The 24,850-nt window shown below is 34.9% G+C and overlaps 2 protein-coding genes across 3 annotated transcripts; one reads left to right on the top strand and one right to left on the bottom strand.

Moving 5' to 3' along the window:
- Nucleotides 1-1,971: 1,971 nt before the first annotated feature.
- LOC142978762 (uncharacterized) lies at nt 1,972-14,072 on the top strand. 2 transcript variants are annotated; one of them, XM_076123319.1, is made up of 9 exons: nt 1,972-2,136; nt 6,860-6,988; nt 7,700-7,848; nt 8,174-8,319; nt 8,831-8,999; nt 10,893-10,990; nt 11,843-12,012; nt 12,774-12,913; nt 13,832-14,072. In XM_076123319.1, the coding sequence occupies exons 1-9, from the start codon at nt 2,006-2,008 to the stop codon at nt 14,038-14,040; spliced, it is 1,341 nt and encodes a 446-aa protein (XP_075979434.1). In that variant the 5' UTR covers nt 1,972-2,005; the 3' UTR covers nt 14,041-14,072. The 2 variants fall into 2 exon arrangements, with proteins under 2 accessions (XP_075979434.1, XP_075979435.1); XM_076123320.1 differs by having other exon boundaries at nt 8,846-8,999.
- Nucleotides 14,073-15,098: 1,026 nt separating this feature from the next.
- epsilonCOP (coatomer subunit epsilon) lies at nt 15,099-17,937 on the bottom strand. The gene is made up of 7 exons (XM_076123578.1): nt 17,819-17,937; nt 17,435-17,626; nt 16,975-17,066; nt 16,453-16,618; nt 15,984-16,095; nt 15,654-15,769; nt 15,099-15,302 (listed from the first exon to the last, which is right to left on the bottom strand). The coding sequence occupies exons 1-7, from the start codon at nt 17,918-17,920 to the stop codon at nt 15,174-15,176; spliced, it is 909 nt and encodes a 302-aa protein (XP_075979693.1). The 5' UTR covers nt 17,921-17,937; the 3' UTR covers nt 15,099-15,173.
- Between the last annotated feature and the right edge of the window lie 6,913 nt (nt 17,938-24,850).

The following is a 24,850-nucleotide window of genomic DNA, read 5'->3' on the forward strand; positions in this document are numbered from 1 at the left end:
TGAAAATTTTAAACTGTTTTACATTGTCCGGCGGACAAAATTGTGAATCTAAACCATTCTCAGATCCCCTTGAACACACACAAAAAATTTCATCGAAATCGGTCCAGTCGTTTAAGAGAAGTTCAGTGACATACACACTTACAGAAGAATTATATATATAAAGATAGAATTTACCTGCCAAAATATGCCTTACTACTACTTGCAAAAATTGATATATTTAATTTGACAATTGTCTCTAAAACTCTACAAAACAAAATGAACTTGTAACATGTTCAGTTAAAAATGTGCTTCGTGTAACAGTTACATTACACATGGAGGAAACCTCTGAAAAACCTGATTTATCAAAACATCTACGGAATATTTTCAATTTTAAACCAAAACAAACAATCTTTACTCTTAGCAACCCGGAACAGTTCAATAAATATCTAGCTATAATCCATTTGATGATGGACACACTAACAAACAGAATCGACCATGAAGCTTAAAATACCATGTTTTATATCCACCCTACACTAGTGCGTTTATTTCGGGACTATTACTAGCCAAAACCGACGGTTCCCAAACTTTTTCACTAATTAAAACAGTATTGAAATATGAAATGTTTACTTTTAATATTTGATGTTTTTGATAGATTGGTTTATTCTATTGTCAGCTCGTGTTTGTGAATTAAAAATATTACTGTATCGACTGTTCATTGTTTTTTTTTTTTTTTTTATTCTTTATTTATTATACAGGATTTTTGAACTGTTCATTGTAAATTAAGGCTTTACATAAGGTATTTTACCCTTTTCTTTATACTATCGCGTTTTTAACCATGTGGATACGTGAAACCCGTCTTGCCTTATACAATATAGGTACATGACGTATTCAGACAAAATATCACGTTTTTTTCCATAATACATGAATGCAGACTGGACTCTATATTAAACACATTTTTGAAAGTAAAATTTCCTCAGCCCCGTGCTTTTAATTCTGCGTAAAGAAAATTTGTGGTTATTTCCCAGATTATTTGTGGTTTTAAATATGTCTTTATTTTACTACTTTACTTTAATACATGGTCTTAGTAGGGTTGTATGCGTTACTCTACCTGCGTATTCATAAAGACGCTATTAGTAAAGTTCTAAGTTTATGAGGTCGGATCTCTACGGACACGTATTATGTGACTACTTAACAAAGATCCGTCTTACCTCCTTACGCTTTCTGCGTGCCTGATATAATATTTCGCTAGGCTCAAACTCAAATATAGGTAGGTTTATTTTGTGTGAGGCTGGTGCAGTACCAATAAAATTATTTTTATTCAGACCGTTAGTCCCGTAATACTTAAATATTGTATACCAACTCGCCATATACTCCAAAAAAATGTTCTTAAAGTTCATGAGACATAATATTAGAGACTCCATATTTGCATACCAAAAATACTTCGCTATTCGAATTATTTTAAGTAAGATATTTCTGGTATTATTTTTGTTCTGAGTCACTCAGTACTGACCAAGTTGGCCAACTTTATGGAGCTTCTGATTATTTTTAGTCTGTACTCACATAATATTTACGAGGTTTTGTCTTTTCTTTCATTTCCATGGCTCCTATAAATTTTGTTTTGTTGGTTTTTATGTAGGTGGCAGGTTATTAAAACGTCAGCTATTATAAAAGCATTTAATATTTTTGTTTTCTGACAGCTGAGCTTGTATCAACTAAACCCACTAAACTCCATGAATGATGCTGATGGTGTTTTTGGTTATAATTTTCTATAACGTAATTATTGAACTTTTGGAGGCAAATGGATTCTAAATAGGTGATTAATTACCTACACTGTTGACAAAACTACACGTAATTAATTCCTTAATAAAAACTTCAATATAAAATTGTCTCGTACTTCACCCAGTCGCCACGTATGATGTAACTGTAACTGGGAGAAATAAATTATCATTTACTGTACACACAGCTATAACTTTGGATACCACACTACTCAAACGCATATCCGTGCGCGCACGCACCCGCAGTCGCGATGCGCGCGCCGCTCGCAGCCGCGGCCTGCGCCGCGTTACTTTTGTGCTCCCCTGCTATCCTGGTACTCGGCTACCAGGACCAGAGAGGATACCAAGTTGAGGACGCGTACCAAGACGATGCGTTAGACGTGTGAGTGATTTATGTGGCTCTAGTATTTTCCTGTGCATCTCCCGTGATTTTCAGTGACTTTTTAATTATTTCTGTATCAGTTCGCCGGAAGTGAACCTCATAAAATGCTCTAAATAATTTTATTCGTATAGTTTATAACATCATTCATATTTCTGAATATCAGCCAGAGGTCGGTATCACGTATTTTGCTAAAAGTTAATTTTATAAACATATAGGTTGGTCGACAAAGGTAAATTAGGATTCAACTCGTGACTACTCGTGAGCTTTATTAAATTAACGTCCCTAAAAAGTAAGATTTCATTAAAATTAATTAACACAAGCCGGTATTTATTTTAAAGGCCGACATTACAAATCAGCAGCTGATTCTGTACAATTTCATTCACTGTCTCCCGCGATAGAATGAATCAATAAACTCAACGGGAACATGAGTTGTCAATGAATCAATCGAACAAGCATACGATTGATTGTAAAAGTCCCATTGAGTTCCATCAATTCATTTATAAATGTCATAAATCAATCAGTTGCATCAAAAATCAGTACGTGGGTTCAACGACTGCATCCAAATGAAGTACATTGCACCGTAAAGCTGTGTACTCAACGCACTTTTGAATATTTTGTCAAGAAACATTTGCTATTAGTTATGCAGGACCTGTCTTAGAATATTCTTCATATTTTGTTGTGAACATAAAACATAAATAGATGTGGTTAAATGTATTACACTAAGAGAATAACTTGCCAGGCATCTAATATTATAATGCAACGGGTCTTAAACGCTATTGAAAATTAAAAGTTTAGATACCCGTTGCATTATTATATTATGTATACAAGTCGCGAGAGTTTAAAATCGTTAATTGCAAGGCATTATTTTGATACCACAATTTGAAAACCGGGCTAAAATAACAATTGAGTAAGCATACTTATTCTTAGGTTTCTGGGTAATAAGAAATTGCAAACGAGAAATTCCGAAATAATGTGGTAATATTTGATTATTTTTACTTTTTCTTATCCCAAACAGCCCACAGCTTTATCAAGAAGTACTGTAATACTGTAACTCATATTGCATATGCAGTATTAATAGTCATGTGCGTGTAAGAATCCCTTTGATCCGTTCTCAGAATAGAGGGCTATGAATTAATATATTCTTAGTAAGGTGACCGAAGGCGTGAGGTGAAGAGTAGTTAGCTCACTTATCCGAGTTAGTTCTCGGTAACCGTTGGTTTAATAGCAGATAGTTTGAGATGCTCCTCGCACTGTCATTCGGTATGTGTGTCATAGTTTACGAGATGGTTTTACTGCTTTATGTTGATTTCAAGATAGATAGATACATTCAAACATACTTAGATATAGTTAAAATCATAGTTTTGCTATTCTAAGAATATTATTATATTAAACATTTTCTTGCAAACGTCTTTTTGTTAAATTGCATGAAAACATAAAACTGTACACCAGGTAAAAAATTTGAAAATTATTTTGACTGGTAATCGAACGCATCACCGCCTTATCCATTCCTTAATTATATAGGATTTATGAACTCTTCAATTTACTTATTTATTTATTCATCCTTACAATAAATTTTACAGGTTTACTCCAATACAATTGAACAATAAACTTAAACATGTTATGTCTCAACATAATGTCAAAATATAAATCACAATTATTACATTAAAAAATTAGCGTATATGTACTTATAAAGACAAATACGAAATAAACAAATATTGTAGCTAGAATAATAATAATGTGTAGGTCACCTATAATAAAACTGTGTCAAATTAATTGACACGTTATATTATATTATTTGGACAAATTTGTTAAATGTTCATTAGATCGTGTCATACGACTTTTTTAATTATAATAAGACACTAAACAACTGGTAGTTTCTGTAAGCCAATTAAAGTATTCAATCAGTAAAATTCTTATCTATACATCTATACTTATATTATAAAGCTGAAGAGTTTGTTTGTTTGTTTGAACGCGCTAATTTCAGGAACTACGGGTCCGATTTGAAATTCGGTATAAAACGTCTGGATCCGTACAAATCAATGCCATTCTTTTTCTTGATTGTTACAAACTTACATCCATAATCTCAAACTCTTTTACGATTTTACACGTTATTGTTTTATGACAATCCATGTTTTATTTGCTAAATGTATATTGATGAATGCATATCTTTATGATCACGCAAATGAAATAAAACTTCAAACAAGCATAATTTAGAATTTTGAATATTTTCAATCACCAGTCCGACATCGACGCATGATCATAGACGATCACAGTAACCAAAATATTAGCGTTCTGCCAAGAGATAAAATTAATATTATTTCTCACATAAAATGTTCATATCCGCTACTTTTGATTCATGTTGTCCTGGTAACGAGCTAAATAAATAAATAGAGCAAATTCTTGGGATTTTATAGTCTGTCATAACAGATCTAGAAACAGTCTTTCTCTCTCTAAGTTCCCGACTTAACTAATTCCCTTTAAAAATAAGAGTTAACTTACTTCACTTTTGTATGAAATCAGAAAAAATTTAATCAAGCGCTTGTAAACTTAATTTTGTATTGTTAATTTCGTCCTAACCGCGAAGTCATCTATGTAAAGATAGTTCGGTCTTTCAAATTGAAAAAAAACACAGTATTCAGAATCTTTAAAATAGACAAAAAGAAGATCAAAAGAAGAGCTTTTGCTACCGCATAGAGAAGCAATGACATAGGCATAACAACAATAGATTCAACACAAAGAAAAAAATAATGACATAACCCCTAACCAAGGCCAGGTTAATCTAACCGTCTGCGGTAAGGAAACCACAGTTACATCAACAAAATGACGAATTTATAAACATGTTGTGGTTTACGGACAAAATGTAACCATAAATATATTATAATCATTATGTACACTAGATATAATTAGGTTATGAGCTAGCCATCGCAAACGACTTTGTATAACCGATAAGATAAAAATCTTTGCATGGGAAACTTTTGACATTCATGTCTGCCTTTTTTAATGAGGCAGTGTTGGCGACACTTGCGTCGATTGAACTAAAAGTGCCTATTCAAAACAATATTACACGATTTAGTATCGTATAAAAGCTATCTATATATTTTATTATATTAAAACAAATCCCTATTTCCCATGGTCACACCGTCACGCGTAAACGCAGACGGTCCTTTAGTACAGCAAGTGTCATTTTGTTCCAATCTATCTAAACAAACCTTTTTAGGTTTAGCCAATTAATTGGTTAGCTAGTTTTAATAGTCAGCTGCACGTTTTAATTGGTATCGCAATAATCCACCTACTGTAGCGTGATTCTCTACAGTCGGTACTATCGAGTATTAGAGGCGCTGATCAGTACCTCAATTCTCTACCACTATCGACTACCGACAACCTAGCCGGCTAGCTATCAAAATTTACATTTAGAATGTACTGCCAAAATATTTCCTACGACACCCGTCAGAGGCGCTGATCAGATTTTTATACAAAATTTCTCGATGACAGGTCGGTTGTTGGTGGTCGATAGTAGTAGAAAATCGAGGCACAGATTTTCATACAAAATTGGTAACTAGCCGGTTGTCGGTAGTCGATAGTGGTAGAGAATCGAGTAACTTTGGGAAAATATAGTTTCATTTTGGGACATAAATCACAAAACTACTAGGAGAACATACTATACACAGAGCAACAAACCAAAAAAAATCTCTTAAAATCTCCTTAAAACCCACGCATGATCACACGACCTTTTCACAGAGACACAAAGACAATCTACAACGACGCAAGTTCCATTACACTTAAAGCTTACTACAATTCAATTAGGGTTCTCATTCCAGCCCAGTCTTATTGCATTGTATGTGCACTGGCCCAATTAGCCGTGACTAGATCCATCACACGACACATTGTAAATGTCCCACTTAAACCAGTATGTCGCGCAGTTGAGACTACTTTGAAATTTAATGATGCGCAAGAGTGTATTTCTGTCAACTTTGCAGCTTTATTAGACGAAATAACGCTTTCCGTACAATATTGTCGCCTAAATTAATAACAAACATTTGTTTTGGGTCAAATATTGACACTTATAGGTATCAAGAATAGCTAGCAAGAAACTTTTGGTCTTTTCAATAACGACATGACAGCCAGGGTCTGTACGGAATCCTTATAAGCATAGTACTGATAGTACGGTACTTTTATTTGCTGAATTTGTTACATTTTTGTAGACAACAGTTTCTTCTCTGCCAGTTCCTTCCTCAAAAGCAAAAGTTTAGGGTAACGTACAAATAGAAGTCTGGGCTTTAGCTGTTACTATAGATAACATAATATGTATGAAGAAACTGGCCGTTAGAGTATTTATTTAATATGTTTAATATTAATAGAGCTTTGTTTCATTGCCTGCTGATAGAAATAGATTTCGTTGAGCAACGCGTTTCCTATCGTTAGCGTCAAATTCTCAGTAAGCCTGAGCTTGCAATTTGAAGATAAGTATGTGCCTGTTTATATTGGACTAAGATTCCGTTAGTAACAAACTGAGTAGGTGTATTGTCGTAATCAGAATTTAACTTACCTACACTGAAAGTTTCGTTCAACATAATGTATCTTCAGATTGCGTCAGTGTTGCAAACTTAAAGTTTTCGGTGCATGGGCTGGTAATATCAAAAAATGTTTTTGCCATATCCTTTAACGATGTTCATTTGTTGTTTTACTCTGTCACTGACTGTGTATACTTTTGTTTCCATTTCAGATTAGACGGTAGTTCCCCATGTCCGACGGACCGAATACTGCGCTCCCGTGAGACGTGTCATGTGGATGGCGCTGATATTCAGTGCATCAAATTGCGCTGCTGTGATACTCATGTTTACATCGCTGGGAGGTAGGAAGAAATGCAGCACTTTCTTCTTAGTGTAGACATATGATTATATAGTAAATTAATAGGGGCAATGCTGTAGTTTTACTTCAAATCTACCAGGGTTGCATGAATGAAGGGAGTTTTCCTATAGTTAAACCATACGAGTTTGGTAGAGCAGGTCAGCAAAAGTGGTACTTTGATTTTCAGTTAAACTGTACAATATTTCAAAGCACGTATAAAAAATGTGCCAACAAAGGGCCAAGGTCATCAAACACATTTCCACAACAATACATTCAGAAAAACCTTACCGCTTTTCAAACAGGATTATATTTATATTCTGAACAAGTAATATGTTGAAGGGCGGTGGTTACTTTGTCAGTTTGTCACGTAGGAACATCGGAATGAGGAAACGTCAAGAGGCAAGCTTTAATCAATCACTGTGGTATTCTCAACGATTGACTAAGCATCTACGCATGCTCTCGGAGTAATATAGTGGTTCATTGACCAGAGATGAGACCGACCGAACATAATACGATCTGACTTCAGTTGCTTCGTGAACACAGACGATTTCAAAAGCTTATTTATTTTGATTGCTTTCAGGTTATATTTAGCGGCGAATTGATTGGCTTTGTAAATGATTTAATGGACCAAATTAGAGATTTTAATCTCCACTGACTACTAACTGGTCTGATGTACATTAATCCCAATAAAGTAAGTCCTACTTCTTGAATCCAGATGTGTACCAAAGAACGTAGACCCGTGCAGTCTGCAGTTATGTGAACAGGCGTGTGAAGTTCGAGGTCAGAGTGTATGGTGCGGTTGTCACAACGGCTTTCAGTTCCACAGCGAAAACTACAGGAGGAAAACGCAGCCGTACTGTGTTGGTAAGTCCCCTTATGTATGCCTATGAAGTCCATCCTCATGTCATAATGTTAATTTGCGTTTAATACACTCTCAATCTTAACGCTTGTCAATCTTGCAGAACGTATGCTGTGTAGATTTCGCACTGATATCTAGTGAAATACACTGGTCAATTCTCTTTTTCTCTCTTCCATGCTATGAATCCCATATGGTAGTGGGCTTATCCTTCCTGATCTTTCTCCTCCACTTTGCTCTGTCCTGACACTGTCTTCGGAAACCTCACACTCACTCATGAGTTTTTACACACTTTGGTCAATTATATGGCTTTAATTGTTCTATGTTTCGTAGATGTGGATGAATGCGCAACAAACAACGGTGGTTGTGAGCAGCGATGTATAAATGATCCAGGCAGCTTCCATTGCGAGTGTTCACAGCCCCTGACTTTAGCCAACGATGGCAAGAAGTGCGAGAGACCAACACCTTTGGCAATACCAGTAAGTTGCCACACACACTTACCTGCTATTCTGTACTGTACTTCATGTGTAAGTAGGTACTACCAACATGCTTCCAACACTATATAACATCTTGTTTACTAGCACCTCAGTAAATTGATTTAATTTATGCTATGACCAAAGGGTACCATTGGTACTATTGGCAGCAGCTCATTACATCATTAATGATTTATATATACCTAATAGAAATATTGTAAAAACAACTTGGCAATTAAAAAGAGTGGCTACGAGTTTTTTGCCAGCTATTCTCATGGGCTTTACTCTCCGAACTGGCGGTAAATTCACTCTCTGTATCATTGACTATTATGATTGTCAGCATAATAATGAGCTAATTTAGTAAATGATCTGATTTTTGAAGATTTTTTTGCTGTATATTATGAAACCGTTACCTATGTAATAAATCTCGATACTTCTACCAACAAACTTTTAATTCCTAATTATTAAGGACTACTAAACTGGCTGACTTTATAAAGAAATCACATAATTAGCGCAGTTATACCGTTTTCAGGAGCCGCTACCGCTAGTAAGAGCATCTTCCCGGTGTTACGCACCATGTGACACCGTGACCTGGCTGTCGAGGAAGGTCAAGCAACTCGGAGACCAGCTCCGTACCACACATTCAGCACTGAAGAAGTTGATGGACAACCCTATGTTGAAAGATGGTAAGGCAATTTCTGTACTACGAAACATCTCTTACGATTGTATGTTATCCTGGTACACAAATATGAATACATTATCCTCTCAAGCGCCCGGCCACCGTGTCACGGTTGAATGTATTACCCCCGTTAAGCGCCCGGCCACCGTGGTACGGTAAAGCGATCTTTCATTTTAAAAACATGGAAACGAAATGCCAAAACTATCTTTATCCCTCTCAAACATATTTGACATTGAAGCTGATAAAATGAGACGACGATCTAATGCACACACTTGAATAAGTGGTTGATATAGGCCAGAGAGCACCTTAAACAACATCTGACCCAACGACATATTCATTACTAAAGCACATTTTATGTAGATTTCAAATAAATAAGGTATGACTAGGATGTTAGTATTAAAATATGACGAAATCGGCGCTTAAACGCCGACCACCAATTCAATTTTGGGCGCCATTTCTGGGCGCTTAACGGTAAAGAATTTGACGTTGGGGCGCTCGAGAGGGTATTGATCTCAAATTAAATGCTCGTGAGTTTAAATACTGGGCTTCGTTACCAAACACTAAGAAAAGCCTATGTAGCTGAATAAATAAAGAACGATTCTGCGAGACAAAGAAAAAGTCTTGTATAATATACAATTTGTGGGCGCCTGAAACGTAAAAATGAAATAAATTAACGTGGAATGTTAACGTAAGTGTCCAAAACTTGAACGAATCGGTTTTGTAATAGCCATGTTAATGATGTCTTAATTATGATGGAGCCACGAAAATATGCGATTCGCCTACGCCTGTCTACGATATTGAACTTTTAACAACACATAAATGTATTATTACGATTAAAAAAGTATAGAAAGATATGCCTACACAGTAGACGCATTATGCTTGCTATGACTCATTTATAGATAAGTGCGCATAGGACACTAGGATACTAAAACAATGTTGAAAACCTAATAAGAAGGTTAATTCGGTTTCTACAGATCCGTATGCAAAGCTTTAAACGAACTTAATATTACTGAAACGTTGCTGTGGCTTTATCTCAGGAACCGTAATAGTTAGACAGTTAAAATTATTTTCGTTACCGCTATAACAACAAATCCTAAAAAAAAACATTACAAAAGAAATATTTAAGGAGGCTCCTATACAACAAAAGCGATTTTTATCATTTTCAAAATAGCACGGACCTTCGTGCGCTAGTACAACTCGCACTTAGCCTTTGTTATTATTTTAGTTTTACAAAGGTTAACTTTAACGTTATACTTAATGTATGTAACTCCAAGCCGCAATAGAATGTCAGTAGCTATTATTTTTAAAGAAAATTGCAGGTTCTAAATTAGTTATTTTATCTCAGAGCTCTCGGACCACAGTTGATCCCTTGCGTTCAAGCCGGGTCATGCGCATTTGGTATGCGTAACTGTACTCGCACGCTTGGCATAAAGACACATCTGTACTTATCTAATGTGCATGCATGCCATTGCGGTACATTGGAAGCCGTAAACCAACTGCTCGTGCCGAAAACGCATGTATCAATTCAAACCCTTAAAGAGTCCTCGGAAATTAGGTATAATAGACGCAAAAATGTTGACTAATTAAAATTTTTATGTGATAAATGATAGGTCAAGCTTAGGTTTCATGCATCTTTACCTTTGTTTTATGAACTTTTCGCAAGCATAGTTGTAAACAGCTTTCGACTATTCTAACCTTATCCCAAATTATTTGGGATATTTTAAATTACCCAAGCCCGTGTGTTCTTTATACTTCTTTCGTATTCCTTGTTTTCTCGTAACAACTTAATTTTCTAAGGTACCCAAACGAAATGGAAGTATTTACATGTGTCTTTTATTTCATCTTGGGTGTACTGTATATTTTCTTATAGCTATTAAAATGTCTTTAATTACATTTTCAGGTGAAGACCGATTCGCAGAAGGGACATACGCGTACAGGGTCCTTGATTCAACAGCGCCACTAGAAGGAGGATATTGTCGGTGTGAAAGAGGACCAAGGGTCAGTATAAACTAGTCTTAAATACTATTTGTAGCTACCAGGAGGGCTGAGGTCAGAAGAGCTGTTTTTAATGACAGTCAGAACTCTGTAGTAAACAAGAGCGGAATTTTGGAAAGCATCTCTTTCTACAACTTCGCGCACTGTTTATTATAATGTTATGCGGTTACCGATCTATTGGCTGATAGCGAAAAGGGTTGCTTACTCTAGTTCCTGTACATGCAGCTCAAAGTCAATCTTCATTGTGCGTCACAATTAATGTCTGATCAAAATGTTACAGTTCGGAAGTATAACTATTTAATTATTAGGTTTGTTTATGCTTATCATAGTAATTATAAAAGCCATCATATTACCGAAACATGATAATTATCAACCATAAATATTAATAGAATTAGTCGTAATAACATACATTGAGAGGTCATTAAATGCTCGCCGGGCGGCGCCATATTATTTAGGAAGTGAGTTTTGTTTATCTCGTTTTTACGATCAAATTAGGGATATTATTACAACTTACTAGTTATAAACTACTTATTATTGAATATATGCCTAATAGGGACGCATTAACATTTAATTAATAATTGTAAGGGACAATTTCACGACATCAATAAAGTGAAACCAAGAGTACCTGTAAATGCAACTGTTAAAATTCCACCTAATTAGCTAGCCGATATATATTTGATTATGTGGTCAAAACCAGATCTAAATCTTACCCTATACGAGGTTTTCAAATCACAAAAGGTGTCTTAAAATTTTCCATTGTATTTTACAACGAAATTATCAACAACATTCTGTTTTTTCGGCAATGTTCGAATGCCCAGAAATAAGTATCAGTTCGTAATTCGTTTTATATTACAGGGACCAGCCGGTCCACCCGGTGCTGATGGTCCGAAGGGTGACGCTGGGCCAAGAGGGCCACGAGGTCAGCGAGGACCCAAAGGATCCTTGGATCTGATGCTGCTCATGATAGCTGACCTACGACATGATATACAGAACTTAGAAGCTAAAGTGTATCAAGAAGGGGAAAAGTAAGATTCTGATGCATTCATGATTAATTATTATTTTCTTGAAAAAAATTTTAAAGACCCCCGACACAACAAGTCAATTTCTCTTTTTCCTGGGGCAAGGAATTTTTAATATAAATAATTCATTTGATACTTCTTATAGGTAGGTTAGAATAGGTTAAGCCATTCTAATTTTCCCACCACGAACTTTCTCATCATACGAACTAAATCGAAATCACTGCATCCGTTCGGGAGTTTGATGCCACAAACAGACAGACACGTCAAATTTATAACACCCCTCTTTTTGCGTTTGGTTAAAAAGTTAGAACATTCAACCTCAAGTCACCAACTCATTATTTTCATTATTAGCTAGTTACTGAGGCTACGAGAGAGTAATTACGAGAGGCTAGCTCTCGAGTCTACCATAGTAAAATCTTAGTGCCTTGGAGTCTAACACTCAAACATTAATGTGGAATGTTTAAGGATAGTCGAAGTAAGTAATTACGTCAGGTGTATTATATTAAGATCAAAGTATATGGGTATTATAGTCTCATAAGATTATGGTGTTTGTTCCGGATAAATGGGGTCAATGAAATTTAGAAGCAAATGATAAGATTCCACTATGAAGACCCGGTTAAACTATTTACCATCATGTCTTAATTAGCCGATTTTAGAATCACCGACAAACATAATAATGATCTAATCTCTGGTTTTTGAAAAATTTTAAAAACCCTTTTCTAATTCTATATGTACTTTAACATTTCTTTTTTTTTTTTAAATTGCAGGCCAGAACGATTCAACTTACAAAAAGCATGGCGTCGTCAAAGAAAACAGGAGAAGTTGGACCGGGAGAGCAGAACGGAACAGGAGTTAGAAGCTTACACCGCACCACCAGTAGATGGACCTGTTGATATTTCGCCCAATGGTCAGTACTTTCCTATCCTCTTTGCTCCAACCTAATTAAGATAAGAAAAAAGGCTTTGAACCATCTTTGAACACAAGTCTTTTAAAGGTGGTCTTGGGCAATGTGGTCATAGCTTGGCACTGAAAGGGTGACAATCAAAAATTTTCCTTATTACTGGCCAGTTGGGTGATAGATGTGTCAAATAATTGAGAATTGTGAAGGATTCGGGTGTATCAACAACTACTCAATAGTAATAACGGACATCTTTTATTTCTAACATAACTTTCAAAGATTCCTTGCTTTACTGGACTTAATAAATTCAATTAAAATCTAAATGGTAAAAGCACATCAATACGAAAAGATACGATATCTGTGCTTTAATATATTTATTTGTTTCCACCACCCACTTACAAATTATCAACTCAATATGATACAAAGTTAGTGACGTTTATCTCAATTCGTAGGCGGTGAACAACTTTTATATTGATCTCATTTGATATTGTTACTGTACTGTCATAAGCAGGTCACTTTATAAACTGTGAGAGTAGTACTATTTTATTTGTTTCAAAACTTAGAACCTACAAAATGAAAAGGTGGACTTAATCGTACGTCCTCTCATTAGTTTTAGGCCTTGAGTCCACCACGCTGGCGAAGTGTGAGTTGGGTTGACTTTACAACAATTCAGGAAAGCTAAAATACAAATTTTTGCCCTGAACTAGACGATATGGAAGCGTAAAAGTAGTATAGGTAATTCTATTTCCTGGATATTAATTTTATAGACCAATTTCACAATTATAAGCAAGAGTCACGTCACATACCCTGTCTACTAAATTAAATATCAACAAGTGTATTAAAACCCCTGTCTTAATTCTGGCTAAGCTATCTCATGGATAGGTATGCTAAATGTTTAACATATTAATTTGCGCACTTAAATCCTAGGTATAAATGGGGAAATCCTTCACGAATCAACTACAGACTGGACTCTGGTAAAAGGCGATCCCGACACATCAGACCTGCCCCTCGGCTTGATGGACGACATGGTGGCGTTAGAGAAACTAAGGCAGTACCACATTCTAGCAAACACGAGCAGTACCACGGAGGAAGAAGAAGAAGACACAGACAATGATTACGATTACAGCTTCTACTAGGATTACATGTTGATAAAGGAGATGTTTTTTAATTTGTTTGTTTTATTTTTAACATGATTCCTGGTGGCTCATTTGTTAAAAAAAGTTTAGACAGAGAAAGTAACGCCATCTATTATGGAGCTTTTGAACTAGGATAGGTAAGTAACGCCATCTATTATTTGTCTCATGTACTACGTTGTGCGCTGCTGTTTTGTTTTAGACCAAAATAGGCCCAGCGCAGACAGACCGGAATAATCCTCGCGCGGTCTCGAGCATTTTCTTTACGGCTCGCGGATGCTCGAGCATGCTCGCGACTGCTCGAGCCTGCGCGAGGAAAACTTTCTAGGTTACCATTCTTCATTAAACAGGCCAGTTTTCGTGAAAATTCGTCAACGATGGTAGACTGGGCCATGATTATAATTGCTCTTTTGACTGAAGAAGAATAAAAATGACGTTCTCTCTCTTTAAACTCAGTAACAACATTGAAATTTTTCGTACGATGCTCGCGCGTCCTCGAGTATGCGCGGGGATACCCGCGCATCCTCGAGGACGCGCGAGCATTTTTTATCAGGTTCAAGCAATTATGCACTTTATTTTAATTAATTTAAAGTTGATTTTCAAGTGCGTTAAAAAAATCCTCTCCGCTGCGCTCCTCTTGGTCTGCGCTGACCCATACTGTTATGTCACAAAGCTTCGTGACCCATCCCAATTTCTTTACGAAACTAACAAAAAGGGTCCAGACCTACATCAACCGATCAGTCTACTATATAGGAAATTCTACCGCTACAAAACTATTTACTGTTGTACTGAGAATTTTCTTATAACAAGAACCTTTGACCAACCTGGGAATCTATCCCGAACTTTAGTAATTGCACACTAAAACCACGTTTTATACTAAACAGTAGCACGATATACATTTTAAAACACTACCCCCCGTTTCTGAGGTACATTAAGCGGTAGATTATCTATTCAATAGCGTTAAAACTCATATAAAAAAACTGAATAGATAAACTACCGCTAAATGTACTCAGAAACCGGGGATATGAGAGGTACATTATTAGAAAATAAAAAGCCCAACATAGGTAGTATAGAATAAAACTCTTTAATAAACATTACACAATACATATCGGACTCTATCGTAATAGTAATAAGGTTTAACTCGGCACAGAGGGTTGGTACTGCGCGGCGAGACGTTTGAACTCGTTGGTCTTCGCGTGGTAGTCCTTTGTGAACGGATGGTCAGGGTGGCTGTCTAACAGCTGCGCTATGTAGCGACTGAATACCTGGAATGAAAATATCGTAAATAATACTTATGAAAAACAATACAGGTATGCAAAATTCCAGGTAAAGGCTAATAAAAAACAAGGAACTTGGACTTTTGATACAGTTTGAGAACTATGAGATATTAAACCAAGTTTAGATCGAATGCTCGTTCTACATATTATTATTCAGGCTGTTATTGGAGAGATGTCGAACATTGAACTCCAGACTAGCATTACAAATTAACAGTAACAGAACTATGTTAAGCTGATCTGTTCTGCAATATATGTTTCTACTGTCTTCTTGTATGTAAAACCTATATGTTGTTCTCTGTAAATAAAGCAGGTAACATAACTTGAATATACAATAAATACCTCAGGTGCCTTGCCACTGTGTGCAGCTGTCACGGCAAGTCCCAGCAACAAGTCTGGTTGTTGCGGAGCACGCGCCTGTGCTTCCGTCAACATCTGCTCAGACTCCTCCCACATTCCTGATGAAAAATAGATCAGAAAAAGATACATAGAGAGAATGAGATTCTACAATGACAGTTATACAACATACAACACACTTAACCTTTAGGATCTGTAGTATAAAAGGATCCAGAAGTTTACCCTAATCATTTAAAAATGTTATATTGTTTATGAATCGTTCTTATGAAACACGGTGTTAGTTCCTTCTTATAAACTTATATCATGTTTTATTACCTCTGGAAGCAGCAGCGGCTGCTCCAACAGCTGCAGGTCCTGCTCCGAGCGCGCCCAGGCGTTCAGACAATTCCATTATACTGTAGTGAGCATCTTGCACTCCTGGACCACCCTGTACATCAGGTTAGGTATATGATTATTAAGTCAAACAGCATGGTCTAGGTTTTTGCACAAAATTAAAAACAGCTTCAGCATATATTTTAATTTGAGCGTGCATATAATGTAAAAAAAGCAAGCTATTTCCATATTAATGTAAATAATTCAATGCATAATCAACAAATTTGGCCTCAATCTTATATTTTATTACCAAGACTATAGTTAGGTAGCTGTTTTTAGAAAGATGTGCATCTAATAGCATTTCCATAAAGCCTTTTCCAAGCTGTTCAGTAAATTTGAGTATAGAACATTCTAGAGTTCTTAGAATCCTAAGAATCATTCTAGAAACTACTAACAAAAAAGTATTAAGTACCTGAGACAGATTCAGCCAAGCTTGTGCCAGTTGTGTGAGAGTACTATCATCCTCAATATCCTGCAGAGCTTTGAGCTGCTTGCGAGCCAAGTCTGGTCTGTTCATGGCTAGGAGACATTGAAGAGTGAATGCACGGAGCTCCAGAGACTCAGCATTGTGGAGGATCCTACGAACAGAAGGTCAATACATTATTTATTACAGTTCTTTGTGATAGTTATAAGTTTTGTTAATTTCATATGGAGCATTCTTTGCCACACTATTTCGAATTTCCAATAGTGCTGCAAAAGAATTTCAGTATGGAGCAGCAAACTTGTAGTCATATACAAGGAAGATATATATTTCAGACCCATGTAGGTGAACTAATTGAAGGGTAGGTGCAGGTATTTCTATTACTCTTGTTTAGAAACATACTGCTTCCACATTGATAATAAAAAGAAACCGATGGCAACTTCTGCCCTCAAGTATAATGTTTGAGCATTATTTTATTTTGCTGCACAAATAAATTTTGATGAATTTGCTTACTTAAGTGCTGCCTCATAGTTGTCCTCATGGTAGTAGATGGTTGCTGCTACAATCAGGAAGACCTCATTTGCCAATTCTGTACCTTTCGCTACCTGAAATGTTACACAAATTTGTTCATGAACTCGACACTCAACAGTTTATAGATTCAGCCAGGTACATATTACTTGAGGTTTAAACATAACCTTCGAATTAGGTATGACAAGCAGATAAGAACTCATGACCATACTCTTCTTATATTTACCCATTAAAGGACTACTTAATGTTGCAGTAAGTTTGTAGGAATTGCATCAGATTTTAGCAAATTTAGTACTAGTTTTTGGTCTTAAATGGGACAACTTTAATTATAAAATTGTAGATATTAATAAAATTTATATGAAATATATCTTGATACACTATTTCAAGCAAAAGGAAGCAAGTGACTGTAAACACAATCATATGGCCACAATATAAACAAACTGACCCTAGCATCGATGTCAGCGACAATCGCAGGCTTGTTGGCATCAGGAGAGAGGTAGTCCACCAGCGTCTTTAGGGGCTGGAGCATGGGATCAGCCGTCTTAAGCTCTTGCAACACAATCCTGTAGTTGCCCTGAGCGATGTACGAACGGTACAGGAAAGCATCTCGTTGGAGCGCTACCAGAGGTGTGGATGGCTGGAAATCAAAATTATATATTCTCAATGCTGGAAATATGTATTTCTAGTAAAAAAAATGCAACGATAATATAGTTTTAAGGTAAAATAATGACGAATACATGAGCGGCACAACGTCACCGCCCAAAACATGCTAATAACTCTGGCGAAATAGAGAATTTATGGAAATAAAGTTTGTAAGAATGTTACTTACAGATACACCTTGCGCCTCATTGATTGCTTGTTGGTAATTTCCAACATAAAATGCATTTTTAACATCGAATAGCTCATCAACGTCTTGCTGCTGACGTGCCATTTTGACAACTAATTGACACATCAGTTAGTGTTGTCAATGCAATAATTGTTTCAGTGATACCAGTTTCTAAAAATAAAAACCCTATCAGTTTCTAATGTAGTCGACAGATGGCGTTGGCATGTCGATATTAGAAACTTGATAATTTAAAATCCTGCAATTTGTGTTATATTCAATCATTTCAAACATAGACTCCTAACTATTTATTTGTTTAGAATGAATAAAACAAGAAAAAGTTAGAAATAAAATAGACGATCTTAGAAATAAAATAGACCGAGAACCCACTCGAGAGTGACTGCTATTCACATATATGTCTACCCAGACATATATGTGAATAGGAGTCACTTGAGAAGAATTTCGCGTAAAGTTAATGAGGATAATGATACTTCAAGAAATTATATCCAAATGTCTGCTCGATCAATATGTGAGCATAACAAGACGACTGATATAATAAAATATTTCTACCCGCCTTTTATTTATTTAAGATATTATTTTAATTTACCTGTACAATGACTATTTATCGCAAATTCGCAACAAACGGATCAGGAAATAACGTAACCTTCAAAGAAATATTATCAGTATTACGCCTAAATAATGAAATATTGAAATATCGCTCTGGTATCGGCATTGTTGGTAATTTGCGATATCTGCAGTAGTTACTTCGTTAAAGTACAAAAATATGCGTCAATTCGGGATTTTCTTAGGTACAAATTTACTAATAGTCGGTGACGAAATGTATTGAGGAAAGTAGGTAGGTAACAAATATTTTTTAATAAATAATAATAAAATACATCTTACGAGCTGCGTAGTGAGTAGGTTGGTACTTACAACTATTACTTACCTATTTTGTGCTTACACTCTGGAATATGGAACATGTTTCATTCTTGGACGCCTTCCGACATTTATTTGACGCTACTAAATGTAGCGAAAGAAAAATAAGTAATTTTATTAAATAATTAATATTATCTTTGCCTTTGAAATCAGCCATGCTTTTCATTGTTGCCGATATAGTTATCTTAGTACTTATCCTTCATCATCGCGCACAGCACAACTGTACTCACTACAGAGTAATTGCTTTTCTTTGTCTATCCCCGCTTCCCGATCTTGTACCTACCAATTTCAAGCAAGCAAGAATTTTATAAAATTCCATACTTTAAATAAAATTCTGTCGCATTCATATAAACAAAAAATCGTAAAAGTAAATTGGCAAATATCTACGAAATTAACACGAAGATTAGTTACGGTTCAGGTACAGGGCACCGGAAATATTTTCAAGGATTATCGATAGCCCAGTTAAATCGTAGTCAACAAGGAAAACACCAATACATACTTACAATTTCGATTAACTTATCACAAAGAAATAAATACAAATAACATAATATTACAACATATTATGTATTACTTAAGACAGGTTCTTATAACTCTTCTATCGATCTATCTATTGTGCTCACATTGTGCCCATTGAAAACAGAGTTTTCTATTAACGATTTTAAACTCTCGCGACATGTGCACATAATATTATAACGATGATGACATCGAAACGTCGGGTAAACAAATAGGGTATCCTAAAGCTTTAATTTTCAATCGCGTTTAACACCCGTTGCAATAGTTTTCTAAGATTGTACCTATATGCATTTATGACCGGCCTGACGAGGGTATTCGATTCGGGTATAACAGGCGTGATAATTGTATGCAATTATAAATATTCCTGTTTAAATAAAGATATTAAAACAAACTAAAATATCTATGGATAATATAATAACATACAAAATTTGACAACAGTATCTAGTTGCAAAGAAATCGCGAAAAGTAACGAACAATTGATTCCTATTCAACTAAGATTATAAAGTACCAACAAAGTACCAAAGAGATTTACATCTCGTTTTATTGTTGTTGGTTACAATCTTTACAATGTTGATGAAAGGAGAGCTTGGCTTTTTCTATGAACCTTGAGTCTCAGGTAAGAACTGATACCACCTGGCAGGCGACACGTGATTATTGCATTGATAACGCAGTATTTACCTCGCAGGATATTGGGTATTTATTTATTGGTTTTAGTTAAATGGTTTTTACTTTTGATGATGGGTAAGATAACTTTTAATGATTAACTACCGACAACCTTTATCTTAGTAGTTTAGTAAAAAACTTAACTTGTTCATGAAAAAATAAGACTGATGACATGACCGTATGAATAAAATGGTGAGAATAATTTTATTAGACATTGATTCTAGCGTACAAAAATACGATTGTATTTGTATGTATAGTACCTATGCCATCTGGTGATTAAGCTATTTGCATTAATAAAGGTTTTTTAAGAAAAAAACAATTCTAATTATTGCATTCGTCTTGAAAAGTGGTTGCAAACAATGTAACACATAATAAATACAAAAATACACATTATTATTATCAAGGAAAAAAAACATTGCGTATTTTACCACTACCGAGAAAAGTCATTGTAAAGTTTTCAATGGAGAGAAGAACGGCTAAACATGAATGGATAAGATAATGGCGATGTTCTATTATTATATCTACAACGAGTGAAAAAAAACACATTATTTTCGCACCTTTCCTTTGTGTTATAGATAAGGAATTTATATTTCATCACTTGGGTAGGACAGGTAGAGTAACGTATTGTAAATTTCTAGAAAGTTCCATGCAAAATACATCTCGATTTTAGGAGCACGGTAAATAATGATAAATTGATTTTATTTAAATCATAAAGGATATTGTCAAATTACTCATTTCGGTTTTAAATAAAAAGCATTTTAAAAATAACGAATAGAATAAACTTTTACAGAGCTTTACGCTGCGCCGTAAGTACCTAAGTTCACGGCCATCTCAAATGATGCAAGTCTAGCCTAGAACGAATCGTGACACTCAGAGGGCCAGCGTATAACAATTCTTACATCTTAAACAAACAAGAACATGCTGAATGCAGGCTATAAATAAACAAGTTGGGAAGAATCGGCGAGTTTTCACTTTGCTTAGAAATTCCAGCGTGACCTTCCGAACTTTGACAACGAGAAAATGGAAGTTTAAAAGAAGTTTCGATCACACGACCGAGGTTGCCTGACCACTTCGCTTTTTTAATTTAAACTATCGAATGAATTACAAAAAGTAGGCAAGGGGAACTTTTATAGGTATTTTTCCAATTAATGTGCCCGTGCAGTAGTCGGAAAGAATTGGCCGGCTTTGGACTTATTGATCACCATGTTTATGAGGAAATGGCTGACCGTCACATCGCCTTATAAATATGAGATCATCTGTAGAGTGGGTTTTGTGAAAATGAGTAACTAAAGATTTTGATTTCGGAGCACATTTCCGTATTTCATCCAGTGAGACTGGATGCCGACTCCAACATAATAAATTTTAGAAGAACAGCTAGATCGACGATGACATTTCCATATTCCAACTTTACTACCATGTGCTTTGCAAAAATAACGAATGAGTGTATTATTTATCGATCAAATTGTTCAAAAATAACCAAATACTTTCGTTTTGAAATGAGGCCACGTACATTAATAGGACAGTAATGAATTCATTATGTTATGCATTTCTGCGATTAAAAGCAAACGAGGTTAAAACGGCGTGGTCTTTGTTCCCCTACATTTCGTGATCAAGTTCAATCTGTTTGTTGTTTTGGGGAAATGTTGCCGTGACATAATAGCGCAATAAGCTTATTAATTTGTTTATAAATATGTAGCTGTATAGAGATTTCATTTGACTTATGCATACCCCTGAAATATTGAAATAAATATTGTGTTATTAAATATCAAGTAGGTACAATATATCTAGCTGTTACATCAAATAAGTACTTAAAAAAACGAACGTATAATGTCCTCTTTTTTTAAATCGGTAAAAAAATATTCTGATTATTAGGGTATTCCTCGATTTAACACTACCTCGTCTAGAAAAACTTTGTTTGTAGAATAGAGTGGAAAGTCAGAATGCCTTAACTAAACGTAAAGTAACAAAAATATTTAGGTCATTAAATAGGGATAAGATTTTTATAATATTTTAAAAGCACAAGGTATTTTCCCAGGTAGATCGTAAAAACTGATCTTCGAGGATAAAATTTACGAGTTTTATTTTTTAATTTAGTTCAAAATAATGTGTGTTCGCTACTTATTAACTTTAAGGTTTATTATATCGATGTAATGTTTTTCTTGCTGTATGGTGTGTTGTGTTGACACTATAATTGAGAGGTGGTCGTATAATGATGATCATAATGATTGCCCATATCGAGCTTTTTAAACTTTAAAGTAATAACTATAGATAAACACTGCATACAGTTAAATATAATTACAATATGTACATATATGCTTGGCATCCATCAACGGATGTTGCTTTACCTTTTAACAAATTCTAAATCTTTGTTTGAACTCAAATATTTTTTGTACAAGAACACATTGAAAACGAAAATAAATACTTACCTACGTACCAGGTAAGCATAAATCAATAGCGTCTCAAATTCAACCGTTGAACGTTTAACCGAACTTGAAGGGAGTTGCATTGTATGCAGTTGCACGTAGGGCCGGTGCACCGACAACGACAGATGTGAGCCAAGGGCCTGAGAAAGGGCCCTTACAATGCCTTTGGGGTCGACGGAAGGTAATGTAAAAGAAATTTCGCAATGCGAAATCTTATCGGAAGCGAAATTGGGGCGACGCATGAGTTTGTGGGAACAATTTTGTTTTGCATTGAATCCGTCCAGGTTTTTCAATAAATTTTATTTAAGTATGATTGTATTTGTGTTTACGTTTAAATAGACGGGAACGAGTACTTAATGCTTTATTTATATAGCCCTGTTAACAAGTAGAGTAATAAATTAATACTGACCAGTTATTATAAAAAAAACATTTATGTAAATAAATAAATAATACAAATGAAGCCCTACATCAACACAGCAATAAAATATTACACAAACATATTCATATCTTTAATCATAAAAGTGACACAAACTCTACTTAACCCTATATCGCTAACATGCTTGCATAATGCAACAGATCGTAATGATAAATACATAAAATTAACCAGGGGTGAAGAATTTGCAAGAGATCAATATCAAGTGGACAGATAATAACCCTTTTGTCCACACTACCCTACGAGCTATGAGCTCAAACTAGCCTACGAGCCATGAGTTACTCTAGGAGACCCTGAAATAGCGATTGTGTGGTAGTACGAAATATAGTGTCAATGTAAGAATAGGGTGCCTTTGTGGAAATAACTACTTAGTGCAAAAGGTATGCCAAAATTGTGTTTTTGGCTAAAAGAAATCCTCCTTTTCGGTCGCCCCGTACGTAAATCTATATTCATAGGTGTAATAAAACAGTAAAATTGTTTGTATGTTGTACATTAAAGATAATTACAAAATAATTATACGTGTAAAAAAAAGCAAAGACCAAATAAGCCAAATAAACTTGTAACTATAACCCTACTTTTAAATGAATTAGTAAAATTGCAATTTGTATGCTTCACATTACATTCTCCATTAAAAAAATATACAAATCAATCATTCAATTTATTTATTTATAGATCTCTTAAAATACTTTTATCGGCCTTGATTAAAAATGAGGAAATTATTTCCGGGGAGCTTTTATAAGTTTAGTAAAGTTTATTAATAAATCCCAAAACAAATGACACTTATAAGTTTGGATATAAGTTCGTTATTGATATCTATTTGTATAAATAGACCTTAATAAAATATTATTATCCACAGTTTATTTTGTATATGTAGTGGGATGCAAGCCAACATACTTGAAATTTTCGCCAATCGATAAATTGTATTAATCTCTGAATAAAAGTTAATTTAATCTCACGTCACGTTTGAATAAAATAATTGTATATTTGCAACTCAAAAAAGTCTAAGTACCTATCTACTATAATAAATACTTTTTAACAATATTTTAGTAACTATAATTAATAAGTATTGTATTGTGTTGTAGAAGAAGTAATTTTACCCGGAGGTCTCCACTTCTGGGTACCTAAGTATCAGATAGCTTATCAGCCGGAATTTCGACAGTTATTGTCATACATTTGCCACTTTATTGAGCAGATATCTTACGTTACACTTATTCATAAACTAAAAAACTGGCACTTACACTCTTTATTTGCATATACTTAGTAAAGTATTTTTAGCCAGAATTTAATGTGGGAAAATTATACCCAGACCTGTATTTATCAATGATCCATATTGAAATAAGATCTTTTGAATGTACAGAGAAAGATCTTTTATTCGTTTTGCATGATACCACTCTTAGGAACAAGTCTTTCACCATATGGGAACATAAAGAAAAGACACGTTTTACTTTGTAAAGTTGACCTAAAATCAATCTTAAAACCCCCATTTTGATTCTTGTCTGGGAGTGTGTATCTCACTGGTTGCCAATAGGCATTTCGGTTGTACCCTTTGACATTGACTAGAACAGGTTTTGGAACCGTTATGAAGAAGCTTTTTATAAAAGCCACTGGTTCTCAAGGTATTGTTTGTAGACGGTGAGGGAACGAGGGACCCAAGATCTTTAGCGAAGTTATTAATTGTAAATATATTATTTTTAGGTTAGTTTTACTAATCATAAACAAGTTTCGGAAAATCTTTACTTCTCTATTTAGTGACTAAAACCAATTTTACAACTTAAGGATTAGTGTCGAATAGTAAAATAATAGAAATAAATGAAAAGACAGGAATGTAGGAAAAAATCGGTAATATTTCAAAATACTAACTTTACCTAAGCTAGACTATACCTCTGGATGCAGAGATATTTAAACCGACTATAAATAAATATTTATTTTGGTTTACCAACAATTGTTAACACTGTTATAAACAAATGAAATACAAGTATAAAGAAATTACAAGCATTTAATGCTCTTTTAGAATAAAAAAGTTGAGAGCCACTGCTTCAAAATCGCATAAGTAGCTCTTGGGAATAAAGC

The sequence above is a fragment of the Anticarsia gemmatalis genome, chromosome 15 (assembly GCF_050436995.1).
Source record: "Anticarsia gemmatalis isolate Benzon Research Colony breed Stoneville strain chromosome 15, ilAntGemm2 primary, whole genome shotgun sequence".
Lineage (NCBI taxonomy): Eukaryota > Metazoa > Arthropoda > Insecta > Lepidoptera > Erebidae > Anticarsia > Anticarsia gemmatalis.